Source organism: Glandiceps talaboti, chromosome 5, assembly GCF_964340395.1.
Source record: "Glandiceps talaboti chromosome 5, keGlaTala1.1, whole genome shotgun sequence".
NCBI classification, from domain to species: Eukaryota; Metazoa; Hemichordata; class Enteropneusta; family Spengelidae; genus Glandiceps; species Glandiceps talaboti.
In genome coordinates, this window is record NC_135553.1 from 21,816,180 (window position 1) to 21,835,826 (window position 19,647).

Genomic DNA, 19,647 nt, shown 5'->3' on the forward strand with positions numbered 1-19,647 from the left:
GAAACCAGTATCCCACATTTTAAATACTCACCTAAAACGTATAATCATTCATCACAAATAAAAATGAATACGTGCCGATCTCAGTGACTGACAGTATCAGCTTGTGTTTCAGTATTGAAATTTTACTTGAGCGCTACCACATCAAGGCTATTTCAATGAAGATTTGTAAGATTTATACCCTGTCACTAAACTACGTATAGATAAAATCGACCTTAATTAACAGGTATGATGTAGGTTTTTTTTATAACTTAGTATTTGAACAATTCTTAATTTAGCGAATATATTTTCGTTGCTTGATGGAAAAGAAATGTTCCAGTTGCAACCAGTGCAGATTTAAAATTACAACTAATGAATATCTATCTTCCATTCATTTGAATTATAACCGTAGGCATAAATATACAGGATAAAACGAGTAAAGGATTAAGACTCTGTATAAAAAGATACGAGGCAGCTGTTTCATCAATTTAACATCGATAATAATAATTTACGCCATCAATCATTCGATATTGGTTCTTTGCTGTCATCACCATATTTCGCTCATCGTCGTCTGTCTTCACAAATCAGGATGGCCAAGCAAGCTTTGCTTTTCATATTAGTCTGCACTTTTACATTCGGATGTATCCTCTACTGGGAGAAATTTGGAATTTCGAAGATAAGGTTTTCTGCCGACATTTCCACTCATCAATCTGAAACACCGACGGGCGACAGACGAATTTCGTCTTCTTTTACTCATATGAACTCTGATAATTTGACGACAAATACGGAAAATAAGAGAGATTCGACAAAGGACAGTGCATCTGATAAGGCAGTCAAGAAAGATTTGAGGAAGGACACTGTAGCGAATTATAAGACAGCAAGATACCTGTTGCCAATCGAATACTACAATAGCGGTCCTAATTATTTGTACAGGAATTTCAGGATTGCAGCAATAGTGGCAATGTATCAAAATAGATCCATTGTAGAAATATCGTTCCCAAGACATCACAGTCAAGGTAGAGGGTTAGAAACGGACTTGAGAATGTTCAATTCCACTTTTGATGTAGACCAATTACATAAAGTGCTTCATACTATATCACTGGAGAACTTTAAACGAGAATGTAACAACACAGTGAACGCTGTTATGATGTCAATGTCCAGTGCAAACTCTTCAGATAGGTTAGAAAATTATGAAATGCACAGACTGATATATCGGAAGCTGTATGGAATTGATCTTCCAATAATAAGTAAAGATGAAAAGAGGAGGATAGTTCATGATGACACGTATGGTGTAGGTCCACACAACGAACAGATGAAATGTTTAGGAATGTTCCATATGTTAGCGTATCCGCATGCCACAATACCCGAAATAAACAATATCTCAGCAAAGATTGATAGATACCTACAGCGATCAAAGGGAATTCGTGATGTAGCGGAAGCTGCAATGGATCGGATGTGTGATGGAAAACCTTATCTTGCGATACATTGGAGGAATAAGAGTGGTGAAGGGTAAGATCAAGTTTGATGGATTGTATCGATGTACTAATAGTATCCAGTATGTATGTATGTATGTATGTATGTATGTATGTATGTATGTATGTATGTATGTATGTAATTATGTATGTATAGGTATGTATGTATGTATGTATGTATGTATGTATGTATGTATGTATGTATAGGTATGTATAGGTATGTATGTACTTGATTTTGATTTTGATTTGATTTATTTCAGCACAAGAAAATAAACATTCAGTACACAGTTATACAGAAAACAGTTACAACAGACAAAATAAACGTTATTGTGCTGGGATAACACAGAAAAGTTAAAAACTTATTTCCACTGTGGTCCCACATAGAACAGACAAACTCAACTTTACCAAAATACAGATTAAACTCACAAGAGACAAAACAACAATCAGTTAAAAAGGAAGTCATCCTTTACACATCGATCCATTAAATCATAAAAGTATCCTTTCAACCTTTTCTTTAAAAGAGTACTAGAAGTTACATCTGTACATTACTAAGCTTGGTACTTTGTTCCATTGCACACTGGCTGTATAAACAAAACTATTCTGATAAAACCGAGCCCCGCCTGGAATAGAATAGGGACCGGATCTAGTTCTATATACATGACTATTAAAAACAAATGGATCGGATAGATACTTCGGTGCCAATCCTGTTCTAACTCTATGTACATGGTTGAGCTTAACATATGAAACCCTGTGGCCGACGGGGAGCCATCCCAATTCTTTGAAGTGAGTTGGTTCAATATGAGTCCGCGGTGGCATATCCAGGACAAATCGAATAATCTTATTTTGAGAAGTTTGTAGTTTGTGTTTGCTTTTCATAGTCAAGGCACTATACCAATATGAGCTGGCATAATCAAAATGGCATTGAACTAGACAATTAGCGAGTATAGTTTTCTGATATTAGTATCTAAGAATTTCTTATTGCGATATAAAAACTTCAGACGAGAGTGTGATTTTTTAACAACCTTAGCTGCCATAGATTCACCTGACAAGGATTGGTCCAAGTCAGCTCCAAGGTAGTGAACACATTGTCTGGCAGCGATATCGAACCGCCATACGAAACTTGCATCTCCGAACATTGTTTTAGTTTTCGATTAGAGCCAAACAAGATGGATTCCGTTTTACCGAGATGCAAGGATAATTTATTATCAATTAACCACTCATTTAGATGTTCTAACTCCGTGCTAAGCTTCGCTCGGATCTGTTCAACATCTGTGCCAGACACCACAAGAACGGAATTATCTGCATATAAGAGTAATTTACATGTTACTGCTGATTGCATGTCATATACATATAACGAAAAAAGCAAGGGTCCTAATATAGAGCCCTGTGGAACACCACAATGGACTGGGTTGTGGTTAGATAGGATTCCATTCACGTTTACGGCCTGAGTTCTACCAGACAGATATGACTTGAACCATTGCATTGACTGTTTGCTCACGCCACAGGCACCGAGCTTTTCCAACAGTATCGCATGGTTAACTGTATCAAAAGCTTTTTGTAGATCTATCAAAACCATACCGGTCAATTCCCCTTTGTTCATGTTTGACCTGATACAGTCAGTGAGGTGGATTAAACAGGTGTCTGTAGAATACCTAGGCCGAAAACCAAATTGAAATCTATATAAAAGGTCATTCTGTTGAAGATACTGTTCAAATTGATTGTAAATTACTCTTTCTAATATCTTGGATATCACACTCAAAATTGACACTGGTCTATAATTGCCTTCGAAGGTCTTATCTCCCTTTTTGTACAATGGTACCACTCTAGCACGTTTTAGTTCTGATGGCACTTCTCCATGGTGAATGGAGAGGTTTATGATATGAGTACTAATTTATTGGGCTCCATCGATGATAAACCTAGCAGGAAGGCCATCTATGCCAGTGGCTTTGTCCTTGCCGATTTGACCAATAATATCGATAATTACCGACTCGTCAACAGCAGATAACCCAAAAGAGTTCTGAGTTCTGAGATACATTTTGTTTTGAGTAGAAATCGTGTACATGTTTACAACCAAAACGGCCTTTACTAAGAGTTAACTTGTTCACTAATGAAGATGCTATGGTTGTAAAGAAATCATTACATTTCTGGGCTACTTTTGAACTATCGAAGCTGATGTCATCGCCAAGCCAATGTTTCAACTAGACGAACCTGTTTTTCTAGATGTATGTATGTATGTATGTATGTATGTATGTATGTATGTATGTATGTATGTGATCATGTACGTGTATGTGTATATATTTGTGTTAATGAGCCTTGAGATTAATATTATTGTTAATTACAAATTATACCCATGTTTTGTTTTCTAAAGGTGCAGATCTCGATGTGATAAAATTCCTTTGATGGTACAGACTAATGAAAATGCCGTAAACGTGGTTCGCGATATCCGTATGCTCCTTCATCAATATAATCTATCATGTACATATGTTGCTTATCCACCATATGCAGCGGTAAGATTATTTGTAATTCATACATTAGCGGACGCCTTTTCCTTAAGACATATTTCGGTATTTTAGACATGTTAGACATATTTCAATATTGATATAAATAAAGAAACAGCGTATTAATTACATTCAAATGAAATGGACCATTTAGTAGAGCAACAGAGGCCTGAAAAGTGGCCTAGTTCTCGAGATACCGCAACCGGAAAATAATCAGCATATATCAAACTCTTGATGACAATGCAAATTCATAATGACATAGCCAAAAATTATTGCAACTTAAGTTAGAGCACAATATGTAACATGGTGTAGGAAGACTAAAACCAACATTTGTTCGGATAAAATAAAAATACTATGCGTTGGGTTTGTGGATCATATTGAAGTTTTAATGTGTTTAGGTTGAACATGTTTATGTGTTTGTATTTGATAGGTATTAGTCGGCACACGGGAACCATTTCCCCCCTCAAAAATAAGCGTGTTAACATAGAAACGGCCATCTTTTGAGCCAAAATCACATTTTGTCTTCCTGTAGTTCAGCAATGGAAACCTGGAGAGACACTTAATGTTTTGCTGGACACCTTTATCCTAACAATAATGAGGTTTCTATATGTCAAATTCTATGTCAGAGTCTAACACACAATGAAACATATGGTGACAGACCTGGGACCTGATTTAAAAAAAGTTACAACACTTTTTTCTTCCGTAAGGAAGAGATGTATTTAGTGGGCGGAAGTCTGTCTCTGTGTGTCTGTCTGTGTCATCGTTTTCTCCATAACACACATTGATCTTCCTCAGTCTGTTCATTGCTTTCAATTGTCCCAGTTTGTAAGGAGATAGGATTAGCCATCAGGAAAGAAAGGGTCAAAGTTTAGGTCGAAATTTGGCTGCAATAATGTGTTGCTGTCAGTAGAAGACGGCATCCATTTGGTGAGCCCTTCCTCTGTATTAAACTGTCGGTAAATTGGCAAAGCCAGTGTGGGAAAATCCAGTCCGTCATTATTAATTCGTCGCTTTCTCCCTCCATTATGCCACCTACCACTTCTAAGTTGTAGTATTTTATGCACCTTCCAAATACACTCGGAGCTCATGTATATTATTACGAAAATAGCGTTCCAAATGTGGACGTTGTTCAGTCCCAGTCAGGAGTCAGCTTTTGATATGATTGTCTTGTGATAATCACTCCTGCTTGGATGGCATTAATTGGATCTCACATGTAAAAAAAATAAACTCGCGCCAGGGACATTAGATAACTTTGCGATTCTGCAGATACAGTTGTCTTCATGATTTTCCCTGATTGGTCATTAATAACAGTCAGTCGATATATAAGACCCACACAAGGGTATGTATGTATGTATGTATGTATGTATGTATGTATGTATGTATGTATGTGCCATTCAAATCGAATGTCGACATATGTCAAGTAATCATATAAAAAATTGATTCCAAATTCAGAACTCCTTTCCCGTTTCACTGATGTCTAGTTATCAAACTTGACTTGATCTTCAAAATGGCTATCTTACAATGATACAGACTCCACCGAAACTTATGGGTTTCCTTATTGTAACATAACATTCTCGAATTTTGTTAATTAAAAAATGATTTGATCATGAGTTGGAGTAAATAAACACCGATAGTAACAGTTGTTGAATTTCTGTACATCTACATGTATTTATATTGGTTTATGTTGAGTTTAATGTAATCCAATCCACTACAGCTGTTCACCATCATGGGGTAACGATCAGATGCTGTTTACTTTTCAATCTAATACTGATGCATTTATCGACCAAATTGAAAAATATGAAAGTAGAGACGTATGTTTCCTTTCAAAATATTTGTGTCTGTCATAACTTCAATCATCTGTTCACTAATTAACCCGTGATATATGGGGGATGTCACTACTCGTATACAATTCGTAATGACAATTTTATTGGCATATTTTTGGATTGAACAAAGGAAATTTGTACCATGTACAAGTCTTGACAAGTTTGAATATATGGATTACATATACCCTCGTCATTCAACGTCTCGACAACCCGTGTCTATGATTGTGCAAATCCAATTCGCCTAGGGTGAAATAGGGGGCGATGTCACTATGAGTTAAATGCCTTTGATATTTTCAGACTGAATGAAGATTATTGGGAATAATACCTCCTCAAAAATATTTAATTAAAAATCACTAAAAAACAAAGGTGCATTGGAACGTTTCGAGCCCCATGACGAGAGTTATGAGGTAGAACACTTAGGGTATAAAAGCAATTTTCATCGTTTTAACCATTCAAGCTGGCTTCTGTACGTGATGTTCATGATTTTTAACTGTATACACAATTACCCGTATCTCCATGATCAGTTCTCCAGATTGCTATATTGTTGATATGTTTCTAATGTAATTTTATTCACAGCTTTTTATGAAAAACTTAAAGAGAAGTAAGATACCCAATTTATTTGATAATGAGTATTTAATGAGTGACAAACATCACGAACTGGACATATATAAACGTGATGACTACATGCTGTCACTGTTAGAACAAGAAATATGTAGACGTAAGTATAACACTTATGCGATATTTTTTAGATATCATAGCACATTGTAAATTGATGTATGATTATCTGATCAAGCATATTCTATGAATTTTATAATGAAAAGATGTTGAGTTAAGAAATTATATACACACACTGCACGCGCGCGCATTCAGTTTTTTGCAGACAGACACACACACACACACACTGGGTGTTTTTTGGTGCAATACGTTTAAAACGGTTTAATTTGGTAACAGATGCCATTTTGGTGTTCGTATTGATTGCGGATCGGTTTGATGTATTCATGGCAGTATCACGAGGGTGATAGTTCCATGGTGTATTCAAAGGTGTTGTAGTCTGTGACACCTTCGTTATACCAGGGGCATGTGGCAACAATCCTTGTGAAATCCGAAAATGGTAATGATATACATGTAATAAAGGCCCAAGTCAAATGAATATGTTTGAGTCCCATTTACATACTTGCTTCTTTATTTGTAATAAGCTCAGCTAATAACCTGCTTATACCTATTTGGGATTATGGGTATGAAAAAATTTTAATCGCATAATAAGTTTATGATATGGCAGACTCCAGAAAACAATTATACGAATAGATTCAGTCTGTCTTCTTGTTTATACTAGTAATACAGAGGGATGGGACGCGGAATCGAATAAACAAATCAGGACGCTTGAAATCGACCACGTGATCCATGAATTTTCTCTCAATACTCGTTATCACCAGCTGCCCCCTTGTGTTGAGATATGTGTTCCGCATGTTGCAGTACATTGTGGGGTTTCCCCGGGAAGTTTACAACAGATTGCCGAAACGACATATCAATTGAGATGAAGCTCCGAAACGTTGTCTTTTGCAAGGGAAAAAAACACAATTGATAATATCTTGCTTTAATCAAGATATGCTGCCGAATAGTTGATTCAGGCTCGAACGTACACTAGATTGTGGGTTGTGTTATTTTCATAAGATTAAGTGAAAATAATCAATAAACAGTAGCCATACCATCTCTTCAACCATGATAATATTTTTTTCTTTTTATTGAATTAATGTTCGGCTTTAAATGGTGCGCTAGTCATCACCTAAAATCAATTCAAATTATTCAAGTGATATTATGTGTTGATAAGGTATAGTTAATGTCTTTCAATTTCATAACTATTCAGGACAATTTATATTTCATTATCAAAATATTACTCAACAGAGTCTGACGTTTTCCTTGGGTGGAAGCAATCATCTTGGACGTCGTTTCTTTCGATGGGACGAACGGCTGCACACACTGGATCACTCACCATTAACTTGCAAGACTTACCTAGTTGGAAACCTGAGAAGAAGTGAACCGCGTTTTATACAACACATTCCCAAATTTAAGATAAAATGACTAGGAATAATCGAAGATTTGCTTAATACCACTTGTTTCTTGCTAGAAAGCACAACAGTATTCAACTTAAAACAATCACAAATACTAAGGCCTAAAACAAATCTTTGTGGTTCGGATTACACACAATTTAGAATAAGTGGGGTAGGTAGATATTTTTTTTAATGTGCGAGTGTCTAGTTCAGGTGGTTATGTTTTCCGTTGTTTTCCAATATGGTCTCTGCGTTATTGGTTTCTTCCCATCAGATGTGCAGACAGATTCACTGTTTCTCGCGAGACTTCACAATTTTCGCTATTTTATTGTATTTTTTCTCGAATACGTAAAAAACAAAGTTTAGGGTCGGCAGCAAAAACGTAGATGGGTAGAGGTCATTTTTTTCCATATTTGACGAAACGTTAACACCATTGATTTGTAACACTTATTTGTTATTTTGTGTCTTATATTCTATAGAACAAATTCATCTATGTGACAAAGCTTTTGGAGATAATCTTGTCACTATTTATGTCATAGGATACTTCGAATCGAACCCTCAAATAATCTATACTTTGACTATCCCACCCCATCCATACTTTGTCGAATACACATCATAACAACGTTACCTGTAGTCCAATAAACAATTCGATTGGAACACAATCATAAGTTTCAACATTTTTCTGATACCTTAGTTTAGTATTCCCAATATTTAATTATATGCACTTATGTAATGAATTCACCTAATTAATTAGAAATCAAACATAAATATTCAATATAAGGTAAGTGAGTGACTACTAGTGTTATCTAGAAGCCAAACTGGATTTTAAAAGTTATTATACTTCCATATCAGCATATGATATACTGATAATTTATTGCCAAACACGTTCAAGAAACATGGTCATGTGCAAAAATAAGTTTCCTGATTTTTTCTAGTTCTAATCTACTGTCATACTGACATATAACTTCCTTGGACCAGTGAACCCAAGTCGTGTATGCTGTATGTGTAGATTGTCCAAAACCAGCAGATCTCCTCTCTGGGGCTGGTAACCAACAGCAACCTGCCAAATGACATCACGGATATGCTCTATTATTGCGATGTCTATTTCCGTTCCATCGCCGTAGTAGGTATGCGAGGGATACTCGTGTCCAGGACGACGAACTCCAGCCCAGCGAGGGTGATAGGTATAATAGGATCCATGGTGTAAGGTGATTTGATTAAACCAGATTTTGTCACCTATAAAAAGAAGAGATAAGATCAATATCAATTTGATTAATAATACATATAATTAATTAATAATTAATTATATATATATATAATATATATAATATATATATATATATATATATATATATATATATATATATATATATATATTAATACTTAAATAATGTGGCTTCCGTTTGAAAGACAGTTACAAGGTTGACTACAATATTATTAAAATGGCACATAAGACAATTGTTTTTAAACATTTCCGATAACATGACTCCAGAAAAACATAATGTTTTTATGTAAAAGATGTAAATGAAGACAATTAAAAGTTAAGTAAACGAACACGTTATGCAGACTGTACAGTTATAGTCTAAAAAGACCTGGTTTCTCTCTGGAATACGATTATTTTTGAAAGTGACCACAAATGATCGAGGCAAAGGCATGAAGGTGTTCACGGAAATAAAAGTAAATTTTAACATTTTACCTTTTTGCATGCAAACAATTGTTTAGTGTCTTGGCTTAAAGGTGATTCAAAATGCTCACATTCACTATCGCTAATTTGCTAGACGACATGTTTGTGAAATGCATTCTGGTTTTAAAACTTTTCAAAAGCGTCTGCAAACACCTTAAAATGACCTTTTTTCAGTCACTTCCCTTCGGATTTACTTCGAGAGTTTTCGGGTATTTCCGGTCCCACCTAGACCACGGGATTTTATGACGTCATAAGGAGACATGGATAGCACTAAGACTATGACGAGCGTAGTCACTAGGTGAACAAAACTCAACAGCATTGTGAAAAAATACATTGCTAGTGGTTGTAACAGACATCAGTAAACAAAAACTACACTCTACATGTCTTATTAACCAACATTTACCGATATTTACTCACAAAACCACATCTGAAAACTACCATGTTTGCATGGCTGGGACAAAAATGATACACGGGCTAAGAGCGATGTACATGACTTTATCACGAGTCATACCTGAGTTTGGATGTTTCGTAAAGTTTGGATGTTCCGATGCTGGTTTACATGCCAAAACGACAGCCGCCATCTGTTACCTGCAGCTGCGTTTGGATGTTTGGATGTTTTCCAAATGTTCTCTGTGTTATTTATTTCTTCCTATCAGATGTACAGCCATTACAGATTGGACGAACAATTTGAGAGTGTCTTTTTAAGTTGATGGCAGCTTTTGCATCCACTATTTCTCGTGAGGCTTCACAATTTTTTCGATTTTGTAATTTTTTCTCGGTATTTTAGGGTCGGCAGTGAATATCTAGGTGGGGTCGGGTAAGCGGAACAAAACAATTATTTTTTAGGCCTAAATGCTGGCTTTACATGCCAAAACGACAATGAGTCATCTACGTCAGTCCATCGATAATCGGAGTTGGTATTCTGAAGGTGACGTGTGTAGGATACTATCATTTCTTTTATCTTTGTCAATTATTTTTGTGGAATCCTGTACTTCGTTAATTTTTCGCCGCCTTGGAGTGTGCGTGTAATTATTCTATTGAATGTCATTGAAGTTTGTTCTACAAAATATCATATTGTTCCTGTTCGAGTCGTCACGTCACGCGTCACTGTAAGCTGCTTTACACGTACCGTCTTCAGACATTTCAAGTACATTTAGGTATTCTGTTTGACTGATCTTCAAGTAGGAGCATTCCTCGAGAATCTACTTCAGTTAATTAATTCATCTGTGCAATTAACGCGATTCGCGGCAGCCATGTTGAGTGAATTTCTTCGTTTCTTCGTCGAACTATTTTCATTCACTTTTGGGGTAAATAGTTTAATATAGAAGCGATATTTAGTATCTTTAACCTTATTTATAATATGTGGAAAAATACTCTGCTTTATTTAAGAAATTTGGTTATCCATTGGACGCCTCTTTGTTTCAATTATATTTAGAACGAACACGGAATGCAGACTGTACAGTTATAGTCTAAAAAGACCTGGTTTCTCTCTGGAATACGATTGTTTTTAAACGTGACCACAGATGATCTAGGCAAAGGCATGAAGGTGTATACGGAAGTAGAAGTAATTTTGTAACATTTACCTTTTTGCATGCAGAAATGTTTAGGGCCGGGGGCTTAAACTAGGGTCGGTGGGAGTTATCGGAAAGCTACTATTTTGTTTTATATTTGGCTAGAATGTCACTCGGACTATATTTATACCTAGGTTTTCCCGATCTTATAGCTCTACATGACGTTTCCAAAACAACATCTGCAAACAACTATGTTTGCGTGGCTGGGACAAAAATGATACATGTGCTAACAGCGATGTACATGTTACATGTATAAGTTACCTGAGTTAGGGTGTTTGGTAAAAGTTGGTTTTACATGCCAAATAACAAGTCGTCTGTTACCTGAGTTAGGGTGTTTGGTAAATGCTGGTTTGACATGCCAAAACGAAAGTGAGTCATCTGCATTCCATCGATAGTCGGAGTTGGTATTCTGAAGGTGACGTTCCACTTCTTTCTTGCTTTCCGTGAAAAATACCTACAAAAGGTGTGGGTAGGTGGATAAGTACTTTTGGGCATAACTTTTGATTGCAAATTCATGTTGATATGCCAATTGAATAGCGCCATCTAGCGGCATACATTAGCACCTAGTGGTATTCCCAATACCGAGCCATGCAAACATCCATATTTTTGCCAATAGCTGTGACTTTATATGTCTCTTTGAGAAATCAGCTACTCTGATGCAATAAAGATATATATTTATATCTATTCAAATTGTTATAAAATGTTTGTAAGACCAAAAATGCAACCAAAACAATCCATATGAGAAAAAGCAATAGCCAAACAAACTGGTGCTTTGAAAATACAAGTTTTGAACTGGTACTATTTCTTTGTTTAAGAAAACTCCAACTCAAAAGTCAGTTAAATACAAAATATTAATCAGGGTTCGTGAGGGTTTTTTTTAAAATAGAGGCCAAAGTGATAGCATAATCAACCCATCTCGGAAAAGGCCGGTGAATACTATGTGAAACCTACCAAAAAATTGACTTTTTCTATGTTGCTTTATATCGTTTTCAAAGTGGAAACCATAGTTGAATTGTTTTACCAATTACAAAAATAAAAAATGAATGCGTAATTCCCATCAATATGATCACTTTAAGATAAAGAAAGTGAATTCAGAAAGAGGTGCTATAAATGTACCTGTTTGGGAATTTACGATACGTGACCAGTAATATACCACTAGTGTAAAACATTTGATACAATGCAATCAGTGTAAGTTTAAATTTCATATGATTTACATTTGAAATTAATTGCCATGGGCAGAATTGCATAGTAGATGGCTATATATGTTACTTAAAACACACCTTACTGTTTATTTGTGGTAATACTATTCATGGGTCTGTTCTCTATATAGTGATCTGAGTGATGGGGAAACATCAATATATGGTGCAAGTTGCATATTCACAGAGCTAACATTTGGGTACATATGGAAAACCTTTAATACTCAGATTAAGTATATATTTTACCTACACAATTTGACATTTTCACTTGAAGATATCGCCAATGGCGTTGTACACAACTGTAAAAACTAGTAAGAAAGGAGTAACAGAATGTTTCAGTGTTGGTAGAAGATAATAAGGCTTAAAACCTGTAAGCTGTGTGTGTCAATAAGTTGAAAAAAACAATTCAGCATGATCAAAAAAATAGGAATAGACACTGAAACATTCCGGCAATGCATTTTGCCCAATAGCATTTTGCCCACTCCATTTTGTAGTTGAAGGCCTACTTGAAATATTTGGGTTAGTGGCCATCTTGAAAATGGCAGCCACATTGCACATTCAAATGGCTACCATTGTTTTCTTACTCAGTAATCCTTTCATTATAAATATCAAATGATATCCGTATGTACTTTACACGAAACAACATACTTGTCATATAAAGTGAACGATTTTGGTCAACACTCTTATAATATCTGCTCTGTTTCGTTGATTTAACTGAAAAGACATAACTATATTTGTGAACTGCTGACATATTACAGTTCGTGCTTTTAACCATTTTAAGCAAGATGTGGGATACATTTCAGATTTTCCAGCAGAAAACCCTAACTTGACCGTCGAGGGGTTTGATTTATCTTGTATTATACAACCAGCAAGTATCGATCAAAAATATAACAGTGCAATGTTCCATCGAGTTAACAAAGTATTTGGCCGCCATATTGGATTCTAAAATGATTTAATGCTGGTATCAATTCGGAACTCTATATCGAAAAATTGCATAGTGACCCCTGATGAGAATGAGTTGGAGTTATTTGTAGTTTAATTCCAAGGTGTACATGCCACAATGATCCTTTCTCTTTTTAGTTGGTAAAGTTGTAATGCTTTTACAGGTAAATGATGACAGGATGTTTTAAAATTAGATAAGTAAAAATATAAAAAAAATACAATGAAAGTCATACTTTCTGCCAAGTGTCGACCATATTGTTGGCACCAAATGGTAAATGACGGTGGTACATGACTCCAAGTCTATCAAACTTCTCTAATACGTCAGGTTGTAATCTTTGTTGGATATCTCTTACGTCAGCTATTGCAGTTTCTCCTCCACATCCGGGTCCTGGTGGAACGTCACAGAAGAAGAATATCTGAAGAGGAAATATGTAGAAAACTTCGATAATGCAGAGTAGCGTTGGTTTATTTAATCTTCATAAATGGTTGATGAGTTAATTAGGATATAAGTGACTGTAAAAGACTGACTGAGGTACCCGATATGATGTTATCGCATGGTAGATAAAAGACATGGGCTCGAGATTCGTGATTGGTAATTCTTTTTTCTCGTGATTCATGATAAAGCCATTTAGGGGGGAGGTGCCAAATTCAAAAAAGTCGATAGATTTTTCTTATACTTTGCATACCTAAGCAGTGATATCTGAATATGTAAAAAATGCAAAGAAAATACTATGTCACCACCCTTTTTTCAAGATAATGACCGTTTCTTGTATCTACACATATTGTTTTGGGTCAAAATAAGTAGATTTACAAACAATTAACTACATCATAATTTTTGACAGTTAAAGATTATCCCTGGAGCACTTAACGAACTTACATATTTTAGTGTGAATTATGTCCAGACATATTTGTTTGTAATTTCTTTTCATTATTTCATAAAATACTATGTTATTTTATCCCCAGCTGCTTTACGATTTTTAAAGAAAAATGTAAGAAAACTGCAAAAAAAGGATAAAAGTCCGTGATAGATTATTTTTTTATGCTATATGTGTACAGTGTATTATTCCAGCTATTTATCAATGACAAAATAATAGTGGGTTACCACGTCCGTTTAAATTCTAGAATTGAAATTGTAACCCCACACCCCATCTAAATGTAGACATTTTTGACAGAAATATTTCATGAAATATTATGCCTCTTCATAAGTATACAACAAAAGTCATTGTGCGTATGTTAGCTTTTAATGCCAGTAAAAAATGTGACACCCCCCCCCCCCCCACCCCATCAAAATTTCAACATTTTGAACAAAAATCACTTGATATTGTATAATATTGGAACACACAGGCACCAAGGTATATTTCTGTCAGTTCATATGTATGATAAAGCAACTGAACTATTCATGTGTAGAGTTCATGCACTTCTCCCAAAGCCAAAGTGGTCATAATATTCATAATTATGACCCCCCCCCCCTTCCAAATTTCAAAATGTTTGGACAAAATTCACATGAAATTTCATAATGTACAGTATCAACACATGGGCACCAAGGGATAGTTCTGTCAGTACATAATTATGTATGATAAATCAACACATTAGGGGTGAGATCAATAGTTCAATGTAGGACAAAAAGCTAAAAACATTTAGTCTCCCCCCCCCCTAACTTAATTGGCCAAATTTTAAAATGTCCATCCAATTTCAAATCATTATGTAGTAATACTATGAATACAAATCCAGTATGTAGTGAGGAAAAATAGTTCTTTTGTTGACACTTTACGTTAGTGCTGTGCTATAGTGAAAATTCTTCCATTTCTCAATTTGGGGGATATTTTAAAAAAAATAATTGCATGTTTAGGGGTACAAACAGACCCATTAAAAAGTAAAATCGTTTCTGTAGTATGAGAACTAGACAACTAAAAAAAAACACCCCAAAAGTAAAAGAATTTAATTTTTTCATCCTACATTGATTTGATATATATATTGATCTCGCACCTTGTATCTCATGCTCGCATTGTTGAAACAGTTAAATGTTGATTTCATGTAAGGAAATTGCTAGTGTTGTATTGAGGGGTGTGGTCACTATGAAATAGGAAATAACTCATATCAGTACCTGTTGATCCACATGGAGTATACGTACCTAGCCACATGATAAAGTGCACACTGTCATCATTTCGAGCAGTGTACACACTGCACTGTGAGGCCCAAAAGTTATGTTACTAGATGTATTTATTGATTTGGGGTACAATATTTAGAACCCCTCATTGAAATCTTATTAATGTTACCATGGATACTTCTTTCATGGGGAGACAATGTAGATAGTTTTTATACAACTTGTATAATTTGTTGCAATTTGAACTGTAGGCTTTATGATACATAAACACTCAATAGAGTCAGTGACTAGTGACTAATACTATAAATTATAATACTAGTAAAGTTGGCGAGACAGCTAAAAAATAATATATTTTTGGTTGAATACATCTACTGAAAAACAAACTATAAATTCATTAATTTTAAATTGGCAGGACGTTACTCAATCTGATTAAAATCCGAGGTAGATGTCGGCTAATCGTTCATTGCTATTTTACTTTCGTTATATTGCCTGAGTTGGCCTTATTAATCTTGGAACATGTTTAAAAATGCAAACTTGTACGAAGAAGGTCAATTCAGGCAAAATAACGAAGGTAAAATAGCAATGAATGATTAGCCGACATCTACATCTGATTTTAATCAGATTGGACGTTACTATACTGATACAGGGATGTGTAATGGCCGGGGTTCCATTGGGAATGAATACATGTGTCGGAAACTCATAGACCCCTATAGTCCGTCCTGCTTGCAGATGGTGCACCATTTCGCTCGCATATGGCAACAATGTGTATCATGCAGACCAGTGAACGGCAAAAGGGGTTCATATCCCAAGTTGAAAGATGGTGATATTGAACTAATAGAACTTTTGAAAAGGTCTTCCATGACATACCGAGCACTAAAGGAAAAAATAGTGGAGTATAGTGATATTACCAAAGATGTTTCTATCGGTACATTCGGATGAGTGGTGAGAACTTGATTATAAGGTGCACTAGGTGGTATGTCGTACGGTCTTGGCCAAGTGAAGAAGTATTTTTTCACTGTTTATTGTCAACAATTGGTCATACGGTCGTAGCCCCATTTTTAAATACGAGCTTTTTCACTTTGTTTTCTCCACGATCGGTCGTACGGTTTCTAATAATTATCATTGTTGTTTTTCTTGTAATGACAAACATGGTTTTAGGATCGATAAGACATCAATGGTTTGAGAAAATACGCACAAACAATCAAATGATTGACCTAGTGCTTTTGCCCCATCAATCGCCCTCTAGCTCTGGTGACACTGCTGACCTATCGAGCGATATGCTTCCAAAAGGACGTATAGCAAATCTCGTTACCATAGTAACAAAGCAAAAACCAAAACAAAGTACTTCATTTAATGGCGATATGGAATTATGGTCAGTATGTAAATTTCATGTGAATACCATACGAGTCATTGTCATGTCAGTTTCATTTCGAGGAGTCGAAATCAAAGCAACTCAAGAGAAAATTAAAAGAAAATGTTTTTCCTTGTTTGTGGGGGTGGGGTACTCAACTTGGACGACTTGTGTAGCAGACATTTATGACCTAGTGGGGTATCCGAGTCTCAGGTAGAAAGTCTTGGATGTATTCAGACGTTACGGTTAATCGTGCAATAGTTCGCAAACTCGTGTAATCAGCCCTTTTTATGGTCCGGATGAAGTTTAGAAGTTCCGAATCAATGTTTTTAATGGTTTTCCCCTTGTTGGTGTTCTATTCTGGTAACTCCTTAGCATGCTACCTCAACCCGCCTTAAACGATGACATTTAGTAGATTGAGAGATGAAATTCTAGCGTCAGACACTGGGCGTTGTGTTATCTTTTTGATATGGCCGACTCCACTTTTCCGTTTCGCACGTCAATGTTTTTGCTTGACCGGCAATATAGGAAGTGTGGTTGTGGTTATGTAGATGTCGTAATATGACATAAGAGTTTCGCCAGCGACTACTGATGTTAAGGTAAATAGAAAACATACATCACTTTTCATGCATTTTAAACTAACATGGCGAAATGTATGCACAAGTTCTGACCATGAGCCATTAAGTGCAAAAAAGAAAATTTACAGTAAATTAAAGAACAAAAATTTTTTTAAGGTAAAAGTGATAATATACGAGAGGGTGCGGTTAGGACCATATCGAATACATGTGCAAGTCCATAACTTGTAGGAGATACTGCCTGGTAATATGTATTGGCTACTGTAAATAGCCATCGTTATACAGTAAGACCTCAATCATTTGTTTTAACCTTTTTATGCTAATGTCAATACCCAAAGTACAGAAATATCGTATGATGCATTAGTTTACCTTGTTTGGATAGTGTCTTGCATACGCCATTTCATTGTGTGGTTCGTAACCTACATCAGCCACGTCATCGTCTGTTGTGAAAACACCATGCTTCAGCAACTGTCGAAACGACGTGCCTCCTTCGTAACTCATAAATTTGAAACCCAAAGATGTCATGAACTTCGAGAAATCATCTACTCCGTACAGCGGCAAGTTTTTGAATAAAACCATCCCGTGTTTATGGAGTTCATGGTCAATGACCAACTTGACCTCTGAAGACCATTCTTTAATGAAAACATTAGTACCATTCTTTGTGTTGGCGGCTGCAAATACAGGTGGGAAGTACCTTTTCGGATGTGCCAAATACTCGGGAAAGTTGTTGTTTTGACTGGTTGCACCAGTAAGCCACTGTCGACCAGCTAGTTTCGCAGGTGTGTATTCTTTCGGCACTTCCAATGTGTCATGATACACGAAATATGCCAAGGTGCGGACTCTTACACCATTTAGGCAGGCATACGTTGAACATCGAAAAACTTGTCTTGTCAACATCGCCATTTTGTTTTAGAATGACCATTTACACAACATCGAGAGAGGTCACAATCAGACTTGCTATTGAGTCATCATGCAGCACTCTGTCAGTACAGGACACGCTAGACAAACTTCCGGTGACACGTACCTTGACACCAAAGTTATAATTTCAATGTGATGCCTGCAATTTTATTTTTCACTTTTCATCAAATCAATAAAAAAAATATCCACAACACATTTCTATAGCGTTGTGAGGAGAAAAAAGTGATCACGAATAGTGAAAATCTCGTTAGAAATTATGCTGCTGCCACATTCTGTCTGTCATTCATGACACCCTCTGCATGCTCTGCTGAGCGAGTATTTATATTTGCATATGAAAGCATCCCTGCTATGTCGTCATAGTTGTTTTTTTATTTGCCATAGAATGAATTTGTCACAGTATGCCATACAATACAGAAATTGACAAACTAGAGAAATTGCACAACACATCTGTTTAGAATACAATTGAGAGTTCTATGGCCGGAAAAATGGGAAAAGCTAAAGTGTAGCTTGTAAAAATCTGTTTCCCGAGTTTGCCACGGTACTTTACAATTCGTAGTACAATGAGAAATAATGAGGGCTTTCTAAAACAGGAATGTAAAATTTCAATACAATTGCTCTACACTGACTACAGTAGCTATGAAGTACGGAATAATTACAAAATACCGTATTTACACAGGAAAAAAAATAGTTCAGTCAAAAGATATAAAACAGGTGGAAGGAAACATACACGTATACGGAGCCCGCAGGTGCTATGACGGTTTGCCGGGCCTGGGTGACTCTGGGATAGCCTGTGGACTGACTGGGAAAGCCTTGACAGTTCCACAGCAACGTGATATAGAGCGTGCAGTATAGCCCTGTCACGTAGTCCCAAACCCGAATGGATCTCTGTAGCATTTGTGTTTGTTTGTTTGTATTTGTCTGCATAACAGAAAATCGCTGGGAGGAATTCCCAGCACAAAAATTAAAAAAAAAAAAAAAAAAAAAAAAAAAAACCATACACGTATAATAAACTATACATATACTTTGGAATGTTGCAACAACTGGTAAAGTTTGATGCATCCAGAGGCCAAAATTTGATAAGACTGGCAATATCTTACAGAATATGCAAGTTTATTGTCTGATAAGAAAGTACTCTTTAATCGCTGATTTAAATACATTTCTGTTGGTGATGTTACGTATCGTGTGAGGTACGTCATTCCAGATTTTACCACCATGGTAGTCTAGAGAGTACTGGCTAAGAGTGAACGTTTTCCTTGGTATGGAAATATTACAATTCGTCGCCGATCTTGTTTGGTAGCTATGTTGAATGAATGAAAAATAATCGCTGAAATTTCTTGGTAGTCTATTATTAATAAGGTTGTGAATAAATATACAAATCTGACATTTAAATTGACTATAAATATCAAGAATGCCAAGAGTGTGAAAAGGGGGTTTACTATGGGTAAAAGAATCATTAAAAGTAATAATGCGAACAAGTTTTTTCTGTGCC

At 35.8% G+C, this 19,647-nt stretch overlaps 2 protein-coding genes across 2 annotated transcripts; one reads left to right on the forward strand and one right to left on the reverse strand.

Moving 5' to 3' along the window:
• The first annotated feature begins 565 nt into the window (after positions 1-565).
• LOC144435493 (uncharacterized) lies at positions 566-9,078 on the forward strand. The gene is made up of 4 exons (XM_078124085.1): positions 566-1,485; positions 3,817-3,955; positions 6,346-6,487; positions 7,672-9,078. Exons 1-4 carry the CDS (start codon positions 566-568, stop codon positions 7,803-7,805), a joined length of 1,335 nt encoding a protein of 444 aa, XP_077980211.1. The 3' UTR covers positions 7,806-9,078.
• LOC144435311 (dapdiamide synthesis protein DdaC-like) lies at positions 6,953-18,203 on the reverse strand. Its single transcript, XM_078123905.1, has 4 exons — positions 17,610-18,203; positions 13,444-13,626; positions 11,394-11,526; positions 6,953-9,053 (listed from the first exon to the last, which is right to left on the reverse strand). Exons 1-4 carry the CDS (start codon positions 18,141-18,143, stop codon positions 8,755-8,757), a joined length of 1,149 nt encoding a protein of 382 aa, XP_077980031.1. The 5' UTR covers positions 18,144-18,203; the 3' UTR covers positions 6,953-8,754.
• Positions 18,204-19,647: the final 1,444 nt, after the last annotated feature.

What these genes read in the sequence shown, in the direction of transcription:
- LOC144435493 (XM_078124085.1), top strand. Translation starts at nt 566, where the DNA reads ATGGCCAAGCAAGCTTTGCTTTTCATATTAGTCTGCACTTTTACATTC. An exon ending in AGGAATAAGAGTGGTGAAGG is followed by an intron (nt 1,486 to 3,816) that starts GTAAGATCAAGT and finishes TGTTTTCTAAAG; the next exon opens with GTGCAGATCTCGATGTGATA. An exon ending in CTTATCCACCATATGCAGCG is followed by an intron (nt 3,956 to 6,345) that starts GTAAGATTATTT and finishes TTTTATTCACAG; the next exon opens with CTTTTTATGAAAAACTTAAA.
- LOC144435311 (XM_078123905.1), bottom strand. Translation starts at nt 18,143, where the DNA reads ATGGCGATGTTGACAAGACAAGTTTTTCGATGTTCAACGTATGCCTGC. An exon ending in CAAGACACTATCCAAACAAG is followed by an intron (nt 13,627 to 17,609) that starts GTAAACTAATGC and finishes TTTCCTCTTCAG; the next exon opens with ATATTCTTCTTCTGTGACGT. An exon ending in TGGTCGACACTTGGCAGAAA is followed by an intron (nt 11,527 to 13,443) that starts GTATGACTTTCA and finishes CACCTTTTGTAG; the next exon opens with GTATTTTTCACGGAAAGCAA.